General features: G+C 38.1%; 2 protein-coding genes across 7 annotated transcripts in view; both read right to left on the reverse strand.

The window, feature by feature from the left end:
* The window catches only part of slc16a4 (solute carrier family 16 member 4), a 31,988-nt gene extending 20,321 nt beyond the window's left edge, over positions 1-11,667 (reverse strand). The window contains exons 1-4 of one of the 6 annotated variants that reach the window (XM_072680898.1): positions 11,377-11,667; positions 10,349-10,425; positions 7,595-7,729; positions 70-202 (exon numbers count right to left, since the gene is read on the reverse strand). In XM_072680898.1, the coding sequence (XP_072536999.1) occupies positions 70-202; positions 7,595-7,617 (156 nt within the window). In that variant the 5' untranslated portion in view covers positions 7,618-7,729; positions 10,349-10,425; positions 11,377-11,667. Of the gene's footprint in view, positions 1-69; positions 203-7,594; positions 7,730-8,201; positions 8,383-8,415; positions 8,522-10,348; positions 10,426-11,371 lie in introns of those variants that run through there. The other 5 variants (XM_072680899.1, XM_072680901.1, XM_072680900.1 and 2 more) reach the window with 5 other exon arrangements.
* A 3,247-nt stretch (positions 11,668-14,914) lies between these two features.
* On the reverse strand, positions 14,915-19,388 carry lamtor5 (late endosomal/lysosomal adaptor, MAPK and MTOR activator 5). Its single transcript, XM_072680904.1, has 4 exons — positions 19,254-19,388; positions 17,690-17,751; positions 17,257-17,374; positions 14,915-15,894 (listed from the first exon to the last, which is right to left on the reverse strand). The coding sequence occupies exons 1-4, from the start codon at positions 19,286-19,288 to the stop codon at positions 15,834-15,836; spliced, it is 276 nt and encodes a 91-aa protein (XP_072537005.1). The 5' UTR covers positions 19,289-19,388; the 3' UTR covers positions 14,915-15,833.
* Positions 19,389-19,802: the final 414 nt, after the last annotated feature.

Below are 19,802 nucleotides of genomic sequence, written 5' to 3' on the forward strand. Positions count from 1 at the left end.
ACAGGACAAATGAAATATTTTGGGGTGAGAGTGTGACCTGTGTAATTTACAATTTTCTGCACAACATACCAGAAAGCAGTGAAGAACCACCATCCAGCCCCATCCTCCATCCGGTGGATTCACGTAACATGACTCTTTCTCCTCTTTCTTGGCAGCTTTGACCTTCTGCTCATACTGGGTGACTTTGGCTGCTTTGCCCTCACTAAAAAACACAGCAATTGATACTCATTTACAATCAACCAGTGACAGTGGACAGGAATAATCAAGCCTTACAGTTCACCCCTACTAACAACTCTACTAACAATCTTGTCAGCATCTCTCAGTTTGCTCCCACTGACTTTACTGAATATACACTATATGGGAAATAGTATTGGGACATCTGCTCGTTCATCATTTCTTCTAAAATCATGGTCAGAGTTTATCCTGCTTTTGTTGGAGTAACTGTCTCTACTGTCTAGAGCTGGCATTCTGCTAGACTTTAAAGCATTGCTGTGAGGATCATGATGTTGGATGATTATCACCCCACCTCATCCCCAACACCCTCAATCTATAAGTATTGGATGGAGCATCACCATTGCAGAGAATACCGTTCCAGTGCTCCACAGCTCAATGCATAAAATCTAAAAAAAATAAATAAATAGCTGAATGGATTCATCAGAAGGGGTGTCCACAAAGATTTGGACATAGTGTTTGCTATCTTTAATGGCCAATACCAAGAATGCAGTAAAAGTGTAAAACAGAAAAAAAACCCATCTTCCAGGAGCTTTCTGTGACTATCATGTTTTGATAGATTTTCAGTCTTACAATGATCAAATAAGAGTACAATAAATTGCAAACTAACCAGAGACGTGCCACAGAAAAACTGACCAAATGACTGACCAAGTCAGTTCAAACATTCACACACAAGTTTAACAGCAACAGAGTTTGGCAACAGAGTCTGGAACATTAGATACAGATAAGATACAAGATATTTTTGCTGTCACTGTGTACTCTGTAAGTATACCATGTATCTACCAGAGTCTACAAGGTGTTCCCATCTGCTGCAGTCACTGTAAATCTTTAATCACTGTCCTTCTCAGATAGCTGCAGGCTGTGTCCCGGTCAGCATCGTGTTTTTTCATGTTTGCTTTTTGTGGGTTAAAATTTGTGATTACAGGGTGAATGGCACTCGTTTTCTTCATTTAAAAATGAACACTTACTTGAAAAAGGATAATGGGACAATGCTAAAACATTATGAAAGGTCATTACTCATCACAATACAGTCAATAGTATGACTATGTAATTATGTACTACATGTAGTACTAGTGTGGGTATACGTTAATTACAAAATTAACTAAATTGACAGTGATGACAATTTCAATAGTGACATTTCTTCAGGACAGTTAAATATATAACTGTCAAACATCTCCTAGATGTCACTACAGGACGGACATAGAAGGTCACATATCATGTCACTGACAAGGATCGTCAACGTCAAGGATGCATATTGGAGCCATTGCAGAAAGTAAATGGATGCCTAAGCAACCAATGCAGTCAAATAAACCTTTCTCTATAACAGTAACTTGTTAATGGATTTCAGCACAAAGACACTTTGGGTGAATGTTTTCCAGCCCCCAATGATGTTTCTGGTGCAAAAAAAAGTGATGCAAAAAGTGCTGGCAGTTTTTGCTTATGGTATAAACAATCAACCACCAACTACCAAAACTGAATTACAGAGTTTCTCAATGATTGCAACTTTTTAATAATATAAAAAAATCATCTCCTCTCTGTCAAAAATTTGATCTCTTAATGCTACATCTCAATGAGTAAATCAGCCAAGACACCATGAGTCTGAACTTTGATTCTTTCATTTAAAACAGAAGATGGCTGGACTGGACGTGGACTGAACTGAACTGTCACCAATATGATTTTTTTAAAATGCACTTCCAAATCCAAATTTACTTTATAAATCTATTTACAATCTATGTCCTGAATCAAAAGATGCAACTCTCAGATTCACAACATTACCTTGGTTGCCTGGCTGCCTCTGGGATACGTGATAAAACCTGATAATTAGGTTAAAAAAAAAACTTTTTGTGTCAATTAAACCCTGTAATCTGAATGCATTCGCTAGTTGTGCTGTAAGTAACTAGGTGGATGTAGGGTCATCTTCCCACTTAGAGCCTGTTTACACTTGGCATTAACATGCAGTTTTGGTCATCAGATCACATTCCGATTTCACCTGTCCACATGTAAAGCCAGGTGTAAAAACCCTTAAGACACCCTGTGATTACGGATTATGGTCGGATCTTAAATCACATTCAGAATAACATTCATGAAAAACATTAATATGAGTAATTCTTACTGTGTCTCTCCTTCTTGGTCTAACTCTATCATTGAGTAGGATACTAGCCAGTGTGGGCGTCTGTTAGCTGAAGTAACAGAATAGGCAATTAGTCTTCTCCTCCAAGTGTGTCTAGCTGTCCAATGACATTACATTAGCGTTAGTAAAAAATATAGCTTTATGGGACTCAGAGGAAAACACACAGCCTTCATCCTCCCAGCACTATCAGCTTGGCGTGGTACGGCTAGAGGCATGCATACAATAAAACTTATTGCCTGTGTGAAATTAACAGCTGGGAAAAAATGAATGATACTGCTACTGATTTTTCTAGCAGGCTAAGCTTAGTAGATACCTACACTTTTATAAATCTACAAATTTGATCTACAAATGAAAAGGGTATCTTCTGTATACACAGTAAGTAAGTAATCTGTCACCCAATAGATAAACATTCCTGATAACATAATCTAATGTGACAGGTGAAACTTGGGCCTCATTTTGCTTAGTTCAAATAATTCAACACTTTTGAACACTTTCACTTAGAAACTATCACAGTGCATCCAACAATAAAGGAAGCACCATGTATTTAATGATTGAAGAAATAGTAGCACACAGACTTATTGTTTCATATGCTAATGCACAATGTATATATGCACACACCAACACCTCTGGGCACAAATTAATAAATGCTTACAGGAGACTGAGAGACATCAGGTTTGATATGTTTAAACTAGGAATGCACCGATTCGATATTAGGATTGGGTATCGGTCCCAATATTAACAAAATTAGCTGGATCAGGTATCTGATAAATCGGCCGATCCATGGAACCAATCCTTTTACTTTAATTTGGTGGTGTGAGACTGCACTAAATGTGTTATATTATATAAAGTAATGTTTAAGTCAATCCTGATGCCTTAAGTCTCTCCCACATGGTGAGGTGTATGGTTTATTAATTCAGCAATGGTATCGGACTGGTATCGGGTATCGACCGATATGCTAAGTTTATGTATCGTATCGGTATTGGAACTGAAAAAGCCGGATCGATGCATCCCTAGTTTAAACACGGAGTAAGTACTGGATTCCAGAGGTCAGTTTAGAACTCCTAGCTGATGTGAACTCCCAGCTTTGCATATTCCCTAGTATACATGCAGAGGTCTATGTACTTTTCTGTGTTGTAACACAAACAACATTCAGCCAAGCTAAATCCAGGTCTAGTGGTCGAGGCCGAGTTGAATATATACAGAGCTAAAACCCCATTGGTCATAGACTATTCCCTGCGAGCAAGAATGTAAAGGCTGAAAGGGAGTGTGTAAGGATGAGTGCATGCCAGTGGATCTGTTTTTGCCCTGAGGGTATTGAGTGCAACCCAGCCAATCTGGTTGTATCCAGTTCTTACCTTCAGCAAGACGCCTACTCCACCTGCCTATCAACTAAAAAAAACATTTATAGTCTCTTAACTAAAGGCCTCCTCTGCTTAGGGTTAAGATGCATGTTCTAAACCTGATGACTTGTTGCTGTTACTTGCAGACACAACAACACACCATAGCGTAACAACATACTCTGGAATCCAGATGCAACCAAAGTCACCCATCTGACATGGACGTTTCTCACCATGTTTCACCCGGAACATTAAAGAATGCTCGTTCCTGAACGTTGTGAGTAGCTGGATGTTAACTCAAGCAGAAACAGACATGTTGAGAGGCCTGGCCTGAATCAGGCAGAAACTGCTTAGCGGATTACAGAACAATGAATTGCGTCTGTGTACTGCAGGCAAAAGCATTTCTTTACATGTGTGAGTGTGTGTGTGTGTTGGTGTACGCGAGTGCGTGTGTCTGTGGGTGGGACGTGTAGCTAAGAGCTGTACTACACTAGTCCTTCTTAAACCACTAAGCTGCACTCCATCTTCCTTGGAGGGAAATGCTTCAAAGCTATAAGGGTTAACCGCAATTGCAGGAGTATTGCTTTGTAGATTCACCCAATGGGTTGGATGAGGAAAGCTAAAGAATGAACTGTGACACATCTCCATCTAGCTTTCTGGACTTCCTGAGGTCAACTTATGATATTCATGTTAGGTCTATATACCAAACACAGTCATAATCCTTGTTTCCTTGGCCATTTCCATCCTCATATGCCTTCAGATTGAACAGGTTGAGTTTTGTTACTGTGCCTTTAAGACTTTAAGAGTTATGGAAATTACGTCTTCTGATTGGCTGGCTGGTATTTTCTGCATCTACCCTGTGCAAGTCCAGGCTGAAACGCTTCTTATACAAATGTTTGGACACCTCTGGTCAAATGACATAGTTCCTGATAGATCTGTTGATGTTTTTTAAGAGTTCTTTACTAAAGCAAAGTTTCTATATAGAAACACAAAAACTCAATGAACCATTTGGGTGCTTAATTTAATTTTCAATAAAATGAAGCATTAATAGGAATTAAAAAGTAGGTTCTTTGCAAAAGATCAATACATCAACAAAGGATTACGTGGACAGTAATTAGACCAGAGGTGCCTAAGCTAACCTGCTGAATAATAAATATGCAAATGCTACAGATTAAATGTCATCGCATAAATCATGAACCAGTGCTTACATATTATATCGAAGAAATTACTTCCGAAAAATGAGGGTAATTTCATGATATTAGTCCTTTAACATAGCAAGCTTTTAGGAGAAGAAAAACACTCTTAATTTGAACAGTTTGTTCTAAGTAATTCTAAGTTATTCTATTCCAATTGGCTTAAAGAATAAAAAATTGTTGTGTTTTTATATGACATACACAATATACTTGAGAAAAGGGGTCACTGTTGTAAGCCTATGCTGAAATTCTTTTACAACTTCCCCCCAAACGTAATAAGAACACAATCTCGGCTTTCTCCCTTCCCCTGCTTAGCCACAGGTCTTCTGCATAGCTTGCATTTTTTTGCGATTAAAATTGAAATTACGGGGTCATGTTTAAAAAAAATCTATTAATCCATAAAGTCAAGTCTGCCTTCAGAGCTCCTTTAAAAACCTTAAATAGCCCCAGTGGTGCAGCCAGCAAAACATGCATGCAATGGCACCAGGAGCTGCATGGTGCCATAGCATAACTTTCTCCAAGAACCACAAGACTCAATAAAGACTAGAAGCTAGAAGCTCAATAAAGACTAGAAGCTCAATAAAGACTTCTCAGCTCAACTTCTTAGACAGGTGCTGCTTTCTGGACATAGGCAGGGAACACAAGATATATTGTTACAAATGGTTCAACAGAGAAACAGCGAGGGACTATGAAGATGAAAATATGAAGAACGGAGCATTCTGTTTGGAAGGTTTGGAACAGTGTTGTCAGTGATAACAGAATCAACATTGGGGAATCTTTGACAAAAATGTAGTTACAGAGTTACAGTATACACAAAACTCAACAGGTTGCTAGAAGAATGACCACAGAGTAAAACAAAGTTAACAAAAACTACACTGCAAAGAAAAGAGTCATTTCATTCAAAACAACCCTTTTGGTGTCATTTGTAACATTTATAAAAGTTCTACAAACAAGCATCTACAAGAGGTTTTCTCATGTTGGAAGAACCATTAAACCTAGCCAAGAAACCTTTATGCATTAAGTTGTTCTTTGAGTTCTCATGCTTCTATAGAGCTATATGACCCTACACTCTTACAAAAATGCGCTACAAAGGGTTCTTTGGGCAGAGCCACAGAAAAAAAAACACTTTTGGTTCCATAGTAAAATGTGTGTGAAGACCCCTTTAGGGGTTTAAAGAACCTTCGTTATTGTTTCAAGATAGAGATGGGCAATATGAAAAAAAATTATACTACAATATTTAAAGGCATTTTTTATAATATACGATATTTATCACAATATTTCGTCATGTAGACAAAAGGCACCAACAGCCAAACATTTTTAAAAACTGCTATCCAAATACTCTTTCACACTGAGTACTGTGATTTTTACTCAAAATATGCTGCACTCAAAATATGCTGCATTAAATGAAACTGATTACACCCTTTGTAATGAAACGTGCGGATAATCAGTGCTCTCTAAGCATGGATGATATCCACGATACACTCATAAAAGCATATTGTGTATCACAATACGATAAAATATTGTCATATTGCCTCGCTCTGATTTAAGAGTTCTTCACATGTACACCTGTTTGACAAACATGGTTATTTATGGAACCAAACAAGGTTCTTCTTTGACATATGACTTAAAGAACCATTATTTTTTTAGAAATGTAGATCTTGTCTAGTGGACACTGTACACTGAGTTAATTCTGTCAGCTAGAAGGTGCCTAGGTGGTTAACTAGTAAATACCACTTCGCTCCATTTGGTTGCTTATCAGAAGACCCGCACACTAGGCATGGAGATCTATGCAATATCACAGAATAACGTCCACAAATACTGTCAAATATAATAAATGAACATTTAAATACATACGGAAACTCATAAACTAGAATCCCCAGTTTCCTCACTTGTAAATTAGACTTCACTGGCTGTTTGAGTGCAATTTACAAGTGGAACAAGCGGTATTTCCTGGTTTCCGACAAACGCAGCTTTAGTAGCCTCAAGATCTCAGTAACACTCAGTTTAGGGTTAGTTGATTCCTTGCAACTCATCCATTCTCCAACACTGAAGACTGCCTCAATAAACAAAAGGCAGACCCTTACAAAGTTAGTTTTACCCTTTACCCTGTCTACATTTTCTCAGTATCAGAAGTGTGTCACATTGTTTGACTCTCTTGTTAGTAGGGGTGTTACAATACATTGATAAATCGTGATATTCCAATGCAAAAACCTGACAGTGTGCATCGTAGAGAACAGACATTCTACTGAGGCTGCATTGTTAAACAACCAACATCACTAAACAACCAACATCCAGCAATTCTGCAGGCTCATGTCATGTGCCACAGTCCTCCACCATCCTTCCAATTTAGGCCCCATTAATGGATTATGTCATTATTTTCTCATGTTAAAAAATACCTTGAGAACACGGCATCGTAAACCCGTTGAATATATTGTGGGATAAGTGTATCGTTTCACCCTTAACCCTGTTACTCTATGACTCAGCTTAGCACAAATATCACAAATAAGACACAAATGCCATCCCTCATTTGTTCTCTCTGGTTTCATGTAACTATAAAAAGGCACAGTACAACAATATAAACACATTACATCAACCCATCACTGGTATTAAGAGTATTTCCAGCAACAGGAATGTGTTCCACCCCAAAAACAGCATATAGTTACAGTCAGAACAACAAGAAGTAATAATATTCGCAGTATTACCTGTTGTGCTCTTTGGGTAGCATATTTGATGCAATGCAGGAGAAATGAGGCAACTTTAGACAGTCTATTTTCTCAGTGCCATCCTCTGAGCTGGAACTTTGCTTGAAGGCCTCGCTCTTGTTTTACTTCTTATACCTAGAATAAAGACACACATCAACACTTGTGAAGACAACAAGTAATTTTACACCCCAGTCTTTCACTCTGGCCTCTTAGGTAAAGGGCCCTCTTTGCCTGCACAACCTACATGTTTCCAAGTGAACTTTCACACTCTGGCCAATTCTATTTCAGCAGAAATTCATGGCCAGATCTATACAGGAGCCATTCCCAGACTTAGCAATTGTGATGGGTATCTCTCACTTCTGAGGGGGTTCAGTGTCTAGAGCTTGGAAGTGCAGAAATAGACCACTGACTTAATGATTTAAGATGTAATCTAGGTCTTGGTATTTGGTGCTCTTTAACTTGTTATCATCTTAACTGGCGTAGTAGAGAAGTAGTGCAGCAACTGCCTTAGAAGTCGGTGATAAAAAAGCAAGTGTGAAGCAATGTGAAATCCATCCCTTGTCCTTGAGAGAGGCCAAGGAGGGAGCAGAACAAAAGCTTGGCTTACCGATGTCTATGCCATCCACTTGGAGCACAGCTCTCTGAGAGAAGCAACACTTTTTGTCACTTTTTTCTAATCTACTTCTTCACCCCTCTACTTTTAGTCAAGTGTTAGCACACACTGCACTCCCTGAACTTCTCTGCTCAAATGGTTTGCTTTTGTTTGGACACCCACTAAAAAAAGATCAAAATCACAGCTAGACAAGTTAAAACCGGATTACATGCATGTCTTCTGTAGGTGTAGGCAGTCTGTCTGTCATCTCAGTGCTGCAATGAAGTGCAGTATGTATGGCCATGCTGCAGCAAGGCTATTCCAGAAAAAAAGGAAGGAGGGAGGGAAGGAGGGAGGGAGGGAGGGAGGGAGGGAGGGAGGAGAGTGCTGTTTGTCTATAAGGGGAGGAGGTGGAGCAGGAGGCTTCACTACAGAAAGGGAAGATGTGCCCTGCTCTTATCTCCTCCCCACTGCACTGATGGCCTGTATGTGGTGCTGTAGTGCATGAACGCTGGAAGGGCACGAAAAATAACAAAGCCATTTAAAGAAGCCTTTCACCTCAAAAACCTTCATTTAATATGCAACTCCTTACCAGCATGTCAGCTGGAAGGCACTGTGCCATGAAAGAGCCACTTTTGATTCCATAAAGAATTTTGCTTTTATTAAAGATGTGAGGAACCTTTGCTTGGTAAATGTTCTTTACCAACTTATTGGTTCTTCACACTCACTTTATTACACACAAGTGGTTCTTCTAGGGCATCGGCACTCCAAAAGAAGGTGGACAAAACAATGCAACAGAAATGTAATGCTGTTCTGATGTATACGGCATGGTGGATATTTTTAGACGCTTATATTAAATAACATTAAAAAAAAGTAATTCCAATTTCCTCCTTAAGGAAGCCCAGCACTAACATGTGGTTGGTGTGGCGCAACAGATAACACCACTAGTTGCCGCTGAGCTACCACACCATGTGGGAGACTAGGGTTCGATTCCCAGTCTGGATGACTATGCAGTGCTACACCAATAAGAGTCCTTGGGCAAGACTCCTAACACTATACTGGCCCACCTCTGTAATACAAATAACTTTGTAAGTCGCTCTGGATAAGAGTGGCAGCTAAATGTAAATGTAACTGGAATTATCATCCAGTACCTGGTTTGGCTGATCAGTGTTCACTAAGGTCAATCAAATGTGCTGTAAGGTGGATTTATATGATTGCTGGAGGTATCATGGAACCCAACCTGTGTTCTTCCAACTAGCTCGCAAGAAAAATGGAAGGTAAAGTAAATGCAGGTTAGGCCAATCTGTTACTTTGGGACAAAGGTAAAGAGGTAAACACTAAAATGTTACTGACACCACTGTTGTCTTGATACAATCATGTGGAATCCAGCACCTACATGATATTTACTCTAAAGGAATATTCGTATCGTCCATGGTTTCAAAGGATCGTCAGCTGAACCAAAAAAAAAAAGCATTCGGATTTCACATACAGCTCTTTCTTGTACTGTTCAGTGGCTAATTACATGTTTACAGAAGTGCTTTCTTTCAAATGTGAAAGACGATTACCTCAGAGGACCTTCTAACACTGTAAAATGCACACCTGTTCATCAGACAAAGTGGTTCTGACTCCTCTGATGTTTAGCTCCCTTTGTGAGAAAATTACCATATGAAGGAGGTTCGTGGTCAAACTCTTATAATGGTTTCATTCTCTTTTGAACTTAAGCAATTTTAGCATTACGTAACATTAAGTTCAGAACCAGATTAGTGATCAGTTTTAGTTAAATAATGTTTATGGAATGGAAATATGATGAAAGGAAGGAATGCAATGGTGTTTGAAACATCGTCTGGAGGCCAGTTTTGGTGTTTTTCAGGTTTGACAGACTTGGAGGTATTTCACAAAGTCCCATTTCTTAGTAAAAGTCAAACCCGTCCAGTTGGAACGTCCCTGACCTGTCCCCTTACTAACTCATCTGACTAACTCAGAACTCCTGTCCTCTTGACAGAGCTCATAAAGGACACCATTGTTAGCTGATGATATACATTATGTTTCAGGTGCAGAGAAAAAAAAAATGAAACAATGATAAGATAAGTAATAAAAAATCAGAAAGAGACAATTTCAGAGTTGTGGGGGGATCATAAAATAAAAAGGACCACTGCACTGACCAGCTGTCCCGGCTGTTGTCCACACACAGTGCTGGCAGAGGCGCGCAGCATCCGGCCAGTGAACGTTCAGTTCAGACCTGAGAGCAAAAGGCAATCCTTCAGTCTAATCCTCTTAGAAATTACACCAGTCACTGAGTTCGTGGCTTAACTGACACGAAGTAACAGGTTCACCTCACCTTATACACTTTTAGTGTCTGCAGATGTGAAATTAGTCATTTTTTTATTATTATTATTATTATTACAACCCCCCCCCCTCGCCCTGTCGCCCGCCCCTACAGTCACGTGATTATGTAAGCGCCAATAGAATACAGCAGCCAGGGCTCGCTGTTTGTTTCGCCTCTTTCAGCATTTTCATACAGTATTTCCATACATACCTTTCACTTTAGGTGGGATTAAAAGCATAAATCACGAACAAATTCAATAAACAAATAGGATCATTTAAAAAAAAAAAAAAAAAAAACGTAAAAAGTAAAAATGTGTTGTTTCTTCCACCAAGAAATGAACTAAACTACTACTAAAAAAATGAGTTTAAATATATGTAATATATGTGGTGGGAAAACTAGCAGTTTTCTGTAGAACTGCAGAGGAACTTTATTCTTCTATTTATTTCAAAAATAAAACACTAAAGGTCGAGTGTGAGATGATTGAGCAACAGCTCACCAGCTGCTCAACCAACAGAACATCATTAAATTAAAGTTAAATTAGAAATAATTAAAAAACAAATTTTAAAATGAAAATAACTTTTTAAAAATGTTTTTTTTTCATCACGAATACTCTAATATAAGTAATGATTTTTTTTATAATAATAATAATAATAAATAATTAAAAATAATTAATGATATATATACTAATCTAGCACAGTATAATACACTAAACGACCCTAAACTACTTCAGCCATCCCTCATAAACTCGTGCTTTAATCTTCGCCCGTTTGGATCCAACTTTATCACCAAGCCAAATTCAGCCCTCCGATGAAGTTCGTACTAAGTGAGGAGAAAGAGTGAGAAAACAGTGAAATGTCACCTTACTGTGGAAAACAAAAAAGTCATCGATATGTCCCCTCGGTGCGGTCACTCGTACAGCCGGCAGCTCGGGACTCTTCTGCTCTTCTGGGCATCTACACTTGCACTCTGCGCCCCATCCGCACAGCCCCTCAGCACAGCCACCGCTCTAAAACCACATGCCTTACCAACAACATGCCTGACCATGGCTGCTTTTTTCGGCTGTTTTTTCCTCCTCGCTGAGCCTGTGCCGCTCTTTGAGCTGTGTGAGGTGGGGTTTTGAGTGTGTGCTACATGGCTCCTGCTCTCACTGCAGCCTCAGACCGGGGCACTGCAGCCATGGGGAGAATTTCACCACCACGTGACTGCAATCTCCACCATAAGACTCTGAGACCTACTGCAGAGGCCAAGGCTCCAGAGCAGCCCGCAGAAAATGCCCTCAGAGGAGGCTCAGGTTATGGAAGGGGTGAAGGGTGGAAGGGTGGAAGGGGGTGATCTGAGGTCTGAGGCAGTGGCTCTCCTGGAACAGACTTACTGGCTGTGCGCCCTTTTGCGCTTCCTTTTGTAGGTTAAGGCCTGGCTCAAACATATGAGCCAAGTACATGAGATGTTCCAGAGAGATCATAATCATCCTGAATCATCCCTGTATGCTGTAACAGGTATACTAAAGCCAGCACAGCGGGTGATTTGCTTTGAGATAAAGTTCAACAGGTAACTTTAGCTTCTGAATGGCACCTGCGTAGACCAGCACCAGTGCACACAACCAGTAAATCTGTGGGGGATTCTGCATGTTCTGTTAGTTCCCAGTGTGTGTCTTATTGCAAACAATATGTTAATATATGATATCAGTAAGCTTGTTTAACGTTCATTTTCACATTTAACTGATATTTGACTGCATTTGTTCCCTATTTGAACACAAACTTATGATTAGAGGAGGGAGAACACAGGCCCAGAGCGCTGGACAGCCACCTCCGCACCCTGGGGAGCAACTGGGTTTTAGGTTCCTTGCTCAAGGGCACCTTAACTGATGATGTTAAGGGAGGAGAAAGCACTGTGCCTTCATTCCCCCCACCCCCACCCTCTATAACCTTTAAGCCGTGGCTGCCCCATAGCACTTGCTTTCCCCATCGAGGAATTAAACCCTCCGTCTGACAGGTGGGGATACTATTTACTATATTAGGAGGAAGACCAATAATAAACAGAAATGTAATAATTCATTAAAATATATATCATTCAATTTGTGATCTCTAAAAATCCCTAGAAATATATAATATTTATCTGTAATGTAATTCCAGGTACATGTCCTATTTTACATTTATGCATAAGTAATAATTAGTGCATTACTAGCAAATACTCATACAATGATGAGCCATAATAAAACAATAAAACCAAGTCAATAACATTCACTGTCTCGTTAAAATATCACTAGTCAAAATCTGTGATATACATATTAAGCAGCAACGTGAACCATTAGTTCTTGAAGTTGATGTGTTGGAAGTAGAAAAATGAACGATGACTGGATCAGAGTTTATCCCAAACAACGTATTGTAGGGTGTTCCCAGGTACGCAGCGGTCAGAACCTACCAAAAGTACTCCAAGAAAGGACAACCTGTGAACACCAACGACAGCACCATGGGCGCCCAGTGCTCACTGATGCACTTAGGGACTGCAGGCTAGCATGTCTGGTTCAATCCCACAGAAGCACAAATTGCTGAAAATATAAAATGTGGCTCAGGGAGCTAATAAACAGTCAGAGCAGTTATTGACAACTGGCAAGTGATTTTAATAATATGGCTGAATGGTGTGGACTTACACCGTTATTGATGCAACGAGTGATTAAAATAAGCATTTGAGTCACAACAACTGAACAGGACACACTATATCAATGATGCAAGGCACCAAAAGCTATCTGTTGTAATTGCGCCCTCTTGTGGAGAATGTTCAGTATGCTGAATATGAATAAGTTACAAGCCAGGTCAATGAGGTGCCTATATCTACAAACATGTTGCCCTCCTCAAAATTGTAAGTATAATGTAAATATGTCCCAATTGCATACTACAGACTAAGAATATAAGGCATTTATTATATACTGATTATAATAGTGCACGTTTGGCAGATTAATACACACAATATTAAGTACACTGTTAAAAGTATAAGATCTTGAGGAACTTCCAGACCTTCAAGACAATTTTTTTTTTTTTTTTAGAAGAAAACGGTCTGTTGTAGGTTCCTTAAGGATCTTCTAACAGTATACTAACTTGTTCTTTAGCCAATGTACTTAACACCTGACTGGTTCTGAGTATGTATCTTGGATATTTCGGTATTCTCAACTTTTATCTATACTACATACTCTTTTACGCTATTACTAATACATACATACTTTTGACACACCCTCTGTGTATCTGACTAAATCTGTGAGTACTTCAAAAACCAGAATGTTAAGTTTACACTTTAACGGCTCATAGGTTTTTTTAAAGAATGTGATGTGAGTTTGATGGAAAGTATTTTAGGGATGCAAACGTGCTTCTTTTATGACAGCACTCCAAAAAGTCCTACTGGTGGCTTCTCAGAGTTTTAGCCATCTTTGTGGTAGACTTTATCATCACAATCCTGAATGCATTTAATGTATGACCATGCTAGGCATTAACAACTTAAATTTGAAAGTTGTTACACAGGTAGGAGAATGAAGAGTTAGGATTATTGCCCAAGAACTCACATTGGTGAAGCATGGTGTGCTTGCCCAAACGGGTTATTGACTATATTAATTATATACCTCAGCAATATAGTCAAATTCGTATTGGTCCAATAATCTGAAAAAGGAACTGTCTTAATTGCACATTAGATGATTTAAGCCTTACACAAAAACATTCTTCTTTTGATAAGCAAACCTCCAGCAAAAACAACGCAACACCCCATATCCCAATTTCCACCGTCAAGCTTTTAACGAGTACTTCCTTGATTAGAGATTTGTACTTGTACAAACACTTGTGCCGGAGCATGCCATGGCAAGGTCACCTTCCTTTACGGATAATGAATCTTTACCCCCAAAAAGGTCAGTTTAAACATCTCGATTCCAGTTAACAGTTTTCCGAAGCACCTGCTTCAGTGGCCTTCATGCGCATTCATCAGAAACGGAGCAAACACAGTACAAGTGACTGTTCAGATCTCAGCAAATAAACCATCACCAAGCTTTTCACTCCTTAAGACAATGTGTTACCCATCAGTGGAACTTTTACATAATTGCACTAAATTAACAATTGCTCGTCACACTCACACATGTCTTTGTGAGGATTACACGATATGCACGGATTACTGAAGTACAAGTCCAGTAAATGCTGCAAACTGTCCCAGCTGTAACAGACATTCAATGGTCATGTTAACAGTACAGTGGCAGCAGCTATATGGGTTTCTCTGCACATTCCTACCTAAACTCACTCGGGGCACTTTGTTCAGGCATGTTATTTCAAATGCATTGCTGGGATAGTTACAAAGTCTTATTTATCCCAGCAATAACTGCTGCCACCTAGAGAGGAACCAGGGCTACTTTAACTTAACAACTTAAAGGCCCTTTCTCCTATCTTTATTGGTGTGTACAAAACAAAACAAAATGAATTTATGTTACATGATCCTTTTCCAACCTCCCTGTAGGCCCAACAATTAAACAGGTTGTTTTTGTGATGTTGCTCTGCCTCTAAGACACATCTATGCAAATGATCTTTTCTAGTTATTAGATTTAGTGTGAATGGGTTGTGCAAAACTGCTGAGGGCTGAATGGGCAGATGCATCTTTTCATGTTTTCATTACAGCACAAAGCAGCATCTACCACAACATCTACATCACCCTCTTATTTCAAGAGTCTGATTTTCCATGCTTTGGGCCCTTTAAATATTTTAGTGGCTTTAAAGCATTATGTGAAAAAGCATGTCACATGAATTGCTAGTTAACCTACAAGCCTAAAGATTTGACCAATTTCAGTTAATTTCATTCAAATGCTTGCCAAAAAAAGAAAAGAGAAAAAAAAAAAGCTACAGCGGTTATTCATTTGAAGTACATGCTGAATCTTCATTTCCTCAGTTCAATCCAGGCAGAAATAAGTCCTGTATACTGATACTGCACATGACAGTCCATAGTAATCAATCAACATTAATCTGTTAATGACATGAAGTCTACTTTCTTGTGTTAAAATAAGCTGTATTTGTATTTGAGTTTTTTCCTTGAATAATTTATTTAATGGACAAAAATTAAATAGGAAAAAGGCTGAGTTGATGAAAAGCTGAGACATCAAAAATATGAGCAAATCATAATTACACAATATGAGTACTTAAAGATTTATACATTTCTTAAATCCAAAAGAAGTTAAAAGCACAGCAAAACATGTAACATTTAGCAGCTACGGGTTTGGGGTTCTTGAAAGGAAAGACAGAGATCATGAGTATGTGTAGAGTTACTGTTCAGCGGGAACAACTCTGAAATACAAAAAGACTTCAGGACACGATCTTGTGCACGGCGACAGTGATGGTTCCGTGTGTTCTCACCAGTACATTCCTGCAACAACGTAAGAGCATAAAATATTAAAATAGTGAGTTAAAGGTGGTCAGCCATCTCAGCAACAAGGTCAAGGTTTCATAAGGTAACATAATCTTATAAACTCTTACTACTACAACTAGCAGCAAAGGTGCAAACTCTGGCTAAGGTTAATGCTTTATCTAAAAGCCAGATGAGAACTGAAGACCAGATCTTACATTGTTCTTCTTTTATTTATCTCTCCTAAAATGCAGTAATAATATTTTTATAAATTCATGCAAATAGCATGGTACACATTTTTTTGTGTACCATTTTATTGGGACATATTAGACACAGCCTCTTTAGACATTTACTGTGAAGCAAATACCAATGCAAAGTAGGGACATCATTATACCCAATTTACTGTCAGTCAAATTTTCCTGTGCTCCGTTAAAATCAAGGCAGTGGAAAGTCCATTTAACCTGGATTGCTGAGCAGAACTACAAGACATGCAATGCAAAGTTACTGCAGGCACTACGTTTCCCATAATTTCCGAGGGTATTTCTAAATGCTTTCAGTCAAAGACAGCTAACTTAATTTTTTTGCAAGGAGTAATGTACATTCATAAATATTTAAAAGAAAATCAGCCAAACAGCAGAAGAGGTAATGACAGCTCATAGCTATATTATTTGGTTAAAGCCACTTATACTACTACTACTAATAATAATAATAAAAGGCAAGTAGAGGGGTGCAGCTGTGCCCTTCTAAATACTGTGTGTGTCACAGTACAACAAGTAGTCTAGAGACTAAGAGTTTTCTTAGTCTTTTAGATTTCATCTTGACCTCCACAGTTTTTAAACAACCCTTATCTTTTGGCCAGTGGTTATTTTAATATCAAATCTTTACACAGTTGCTCAGATGAGCTTATGGTTGCTGGTTGCAGCATTTAAAGAGTTCGATCATTTTTACATTTAATTCAGCTGACAGTTCCTAATTACAACTTGTGACATGCCATAGGCCTGGTTTATTAATCAAGGTCGAGATATTAAACAAGGGCTGAGGGTCCCCGGCCACACTGACGATTCTGATGTTTTATGTTTCATGTTATAAAACACAAAGTGACTCTGCATCATCACTTGCTCGTTATTTTTGTTTTATGCTTGATTAGCTACAGAGGCTGGATTTACTACATCTCAATGTCAAAGACACACTGGGCCCACACTTTTGCATAAGACTGTCAATTTAATTGAAGTGTACATTTTTAATGAGCTAATCTATAACATAGCAACAGATGCAGCAGTAACTGTAACCCTACATGGGTAGTATGTGTCTGATAAAATAGCTGTGGAGTGTAAGCACAAAGTGGATAAAGTAATATGAAACTGAGTGTATGTTGCATCTTACCCAGAGTCAGACTCAAGGCACACAGTAGGGGAGTCGGTTGGGTCTTTAGTTAGAGAGGCAGCCTGTTTCGCTAAAACCGACACAACTCCACCATGCTCATCAGACAGGGAACCACGGCCTGCAGACAAACACAACTGGTCTATATCTCTGCATTATTAAACGAAAAACAAAATCATTTAGAGTGGTTTGACAAGAACACACTACCAACTCTTTACCTTCAAAATAAATAAGACCAAAAGCTTCTCTCTGATGTATTGTGAAACACTGTAGACATTCGTCATTCCATCTCTCAATTGTATTTTTAATAAACAAATTTCCATCACATCATATTTTAACATTTAATCAGAAAACAAATGTGTCATTTCCCACCTAACTTTGTTTGTGATGTTTACTATATTTAATGTTATTATACTGAGAGATGACCAATACTTACATCCAAGATTGTGACCCTGGGCGTCTGTACACAAGACCCCAACGATTGCAGGATTTTTCATTCTAACACAAATAAACAGAAAAGAGAATGTAGACACAAACACTTTAAAACATAAAAACGTGTTTGATTTTTTTTTTTGCAATTTACAAAATGGTGAAAATACAGATGACCATCTGACTGTCTCTATATATATATATATATATATATATATGCAGAAAATATATTTAAATATGAAACAAACTAATTAAACCTGGTATAAAAGGAATCTATGTGTCTGAATGCAAGGGTCTACAAGAATATCAATAGAATAAAGGTGCTTCAGTGAGTTTTGGGCATTTTCTTATTTTCTCATTTATATATATATATATATATGAGAGATAGAGAGAGAGAGAGATGTGAAGGAGCAACATAAATTGAAGGAAATTTAATTTCTGAAAGAAACATGTATATAATAACATTTAATTATCAAAAGCTGAGGAAAATCAAAGGCAAGCTACTACACAGTATAGTCATATCTTTATCAATCTTGTTTCTAACAAAAATCCTCATGACATTACACCTCCTTTGTCCATTTCAGAAACAATACTATAGATCATTTACAGACCAATAAATAGTGACAGTTCTATAAATGATCTACTATTCCAGACTGAGGTACAAAAAGGAGGGAAGCTGTGGTTGTAGAATAACTTTCAATACATTACAAACTTGGTGAAAGGTTGGTGAAAAGAACTCACATTGTACAACTGTACATTAAAGTATGTAATTGTTTTTAACTAAATGAAACCAAACACTTTTACTGTTTAAAGGAACAGAAATGAGAGCTCTTCCAGACCTCTAAAGTTTATATTAACTGCCTTATCTTGACTGTAGCACAGAAATGGCTTTCTAATAATGCTTTGCCATCTTATGTCCTTCTCCTGCTTTGTGGATATGAACTTTTGGAGTTTTCAGGGTGCTCGGCAGCAGCTTACGGCTTTGAAACTTGCAATCTGACCTAACCAACCATAGCTCTAATGAAAGGCCTTAGACCTCCCAGAACAAAAAAGGAGACCCTCTCTAAAGTCCTCACTAACCAAATCGTATTCCTGACAGTAGCTAGTTCAAGCTTTATGACCATCATAGCTACTCATTTTTTTTTTACCAATAACTAAATCTTCACCATTTCACACATCAACACACATAAAAAAATTATCCAGTGCCCTCCAGTCTCAGCTTGTGAATAAACAATGTTTAATTAACTATACAATTAAAATATAATTTCCACAACAATAATAAAAATAATAATATATAATAATAATTATATATAATATATATAATAATAATAATAATAATTTAATAATAATAATAATAATATATAATAATAATAATATATAATAATAATAATTATATATAATATATAATAATAATAATAATAATTTAATAATAATAATAATAATTTAATAATAATAATTTCCTCACTGTGTTCCTGCTAACTGGCTCACTAGCTGGCACTGAAACAAACACTACACGGATCCACACAGCGCTGAAAACAACGACTAAGCTACTAAACAATAAACACACTCACGTGTCGTCAAGATGCTGCTCCAGAGTTGCCTCCATACCGATAAATAAAATACTTTAAACTAATGAGGAGTTTAAAGTGTAAAAATGTGCAGCTGACTAACTAGCTACTGTTATTCCGGTCTCTTCCGTAATCAGCTGACTCTGGAGACATGTGATCGTTTCGCTACGGAAACCTGTGAGGGTTAAACGCCCGCCACCGAACCCGAGAGCTTAATGGAGTGGCGCCATCTAGCGCCGTTATAACAGAAGTGCATCTGACACAAGAACAGAAACCGTAGCTAAAACATCATTTTTCCCCTTTCAGATGTGTGTTTGTGTGTGTACACGTCCGGATAAGACTCTCAGGGGGGTCAGTAGATGATATAAGAGCCTATTCTGGGAGAATTTAACAGTTAGGTGTGAGGTTTAATGTAGTTAAACATAGCTAGACATAGACAGCGCTACATATAAAAGCTAGCTAGCCATAATCTGTCTTTTTAAGATAAAATAAAATAATCCTATATTAATCCCGCAGTGGGGAAATCCTCAGTGCCACAGCAGAAAGGGATAG

This window comes from Salminus brasiliensis, chromosome 6 (genome assembly GCF_030463535.1).
Source record: "Salminus brasiliensis chromosome 6, fSalBra1.hap2, whole genome shotgun sequence".
NCBI classification, from domain to species: Eukaryota; Metazoa; Chordata; class Actinopteri; order Characiformes; family Bryconidae; genus Salminus; species Salminus brasiliensis.

Coding starts and splice junctions, on each gene's coding strand:
- lamtor5 (XM_072680904.1), bottom strand. CDS start 19,288: ATGGAGGCAACTCTGGAGCAGCATCTTGACGACAC. Junction 17,375..17,689: donor CCAGGGTCACAATCTTGGAT/GTAAGTATTGGT, acceptor GTTTGTCTGCAG/GCCGTGGTTCCCTGTCTGAT. Junction 15,895..17,256: donor TGCCTTGAGTCTGACTCTGG/GTAAGATGCAAC, acceptor ACGTTGTTGCAG/GAATGTACTGGTGAGAACAC.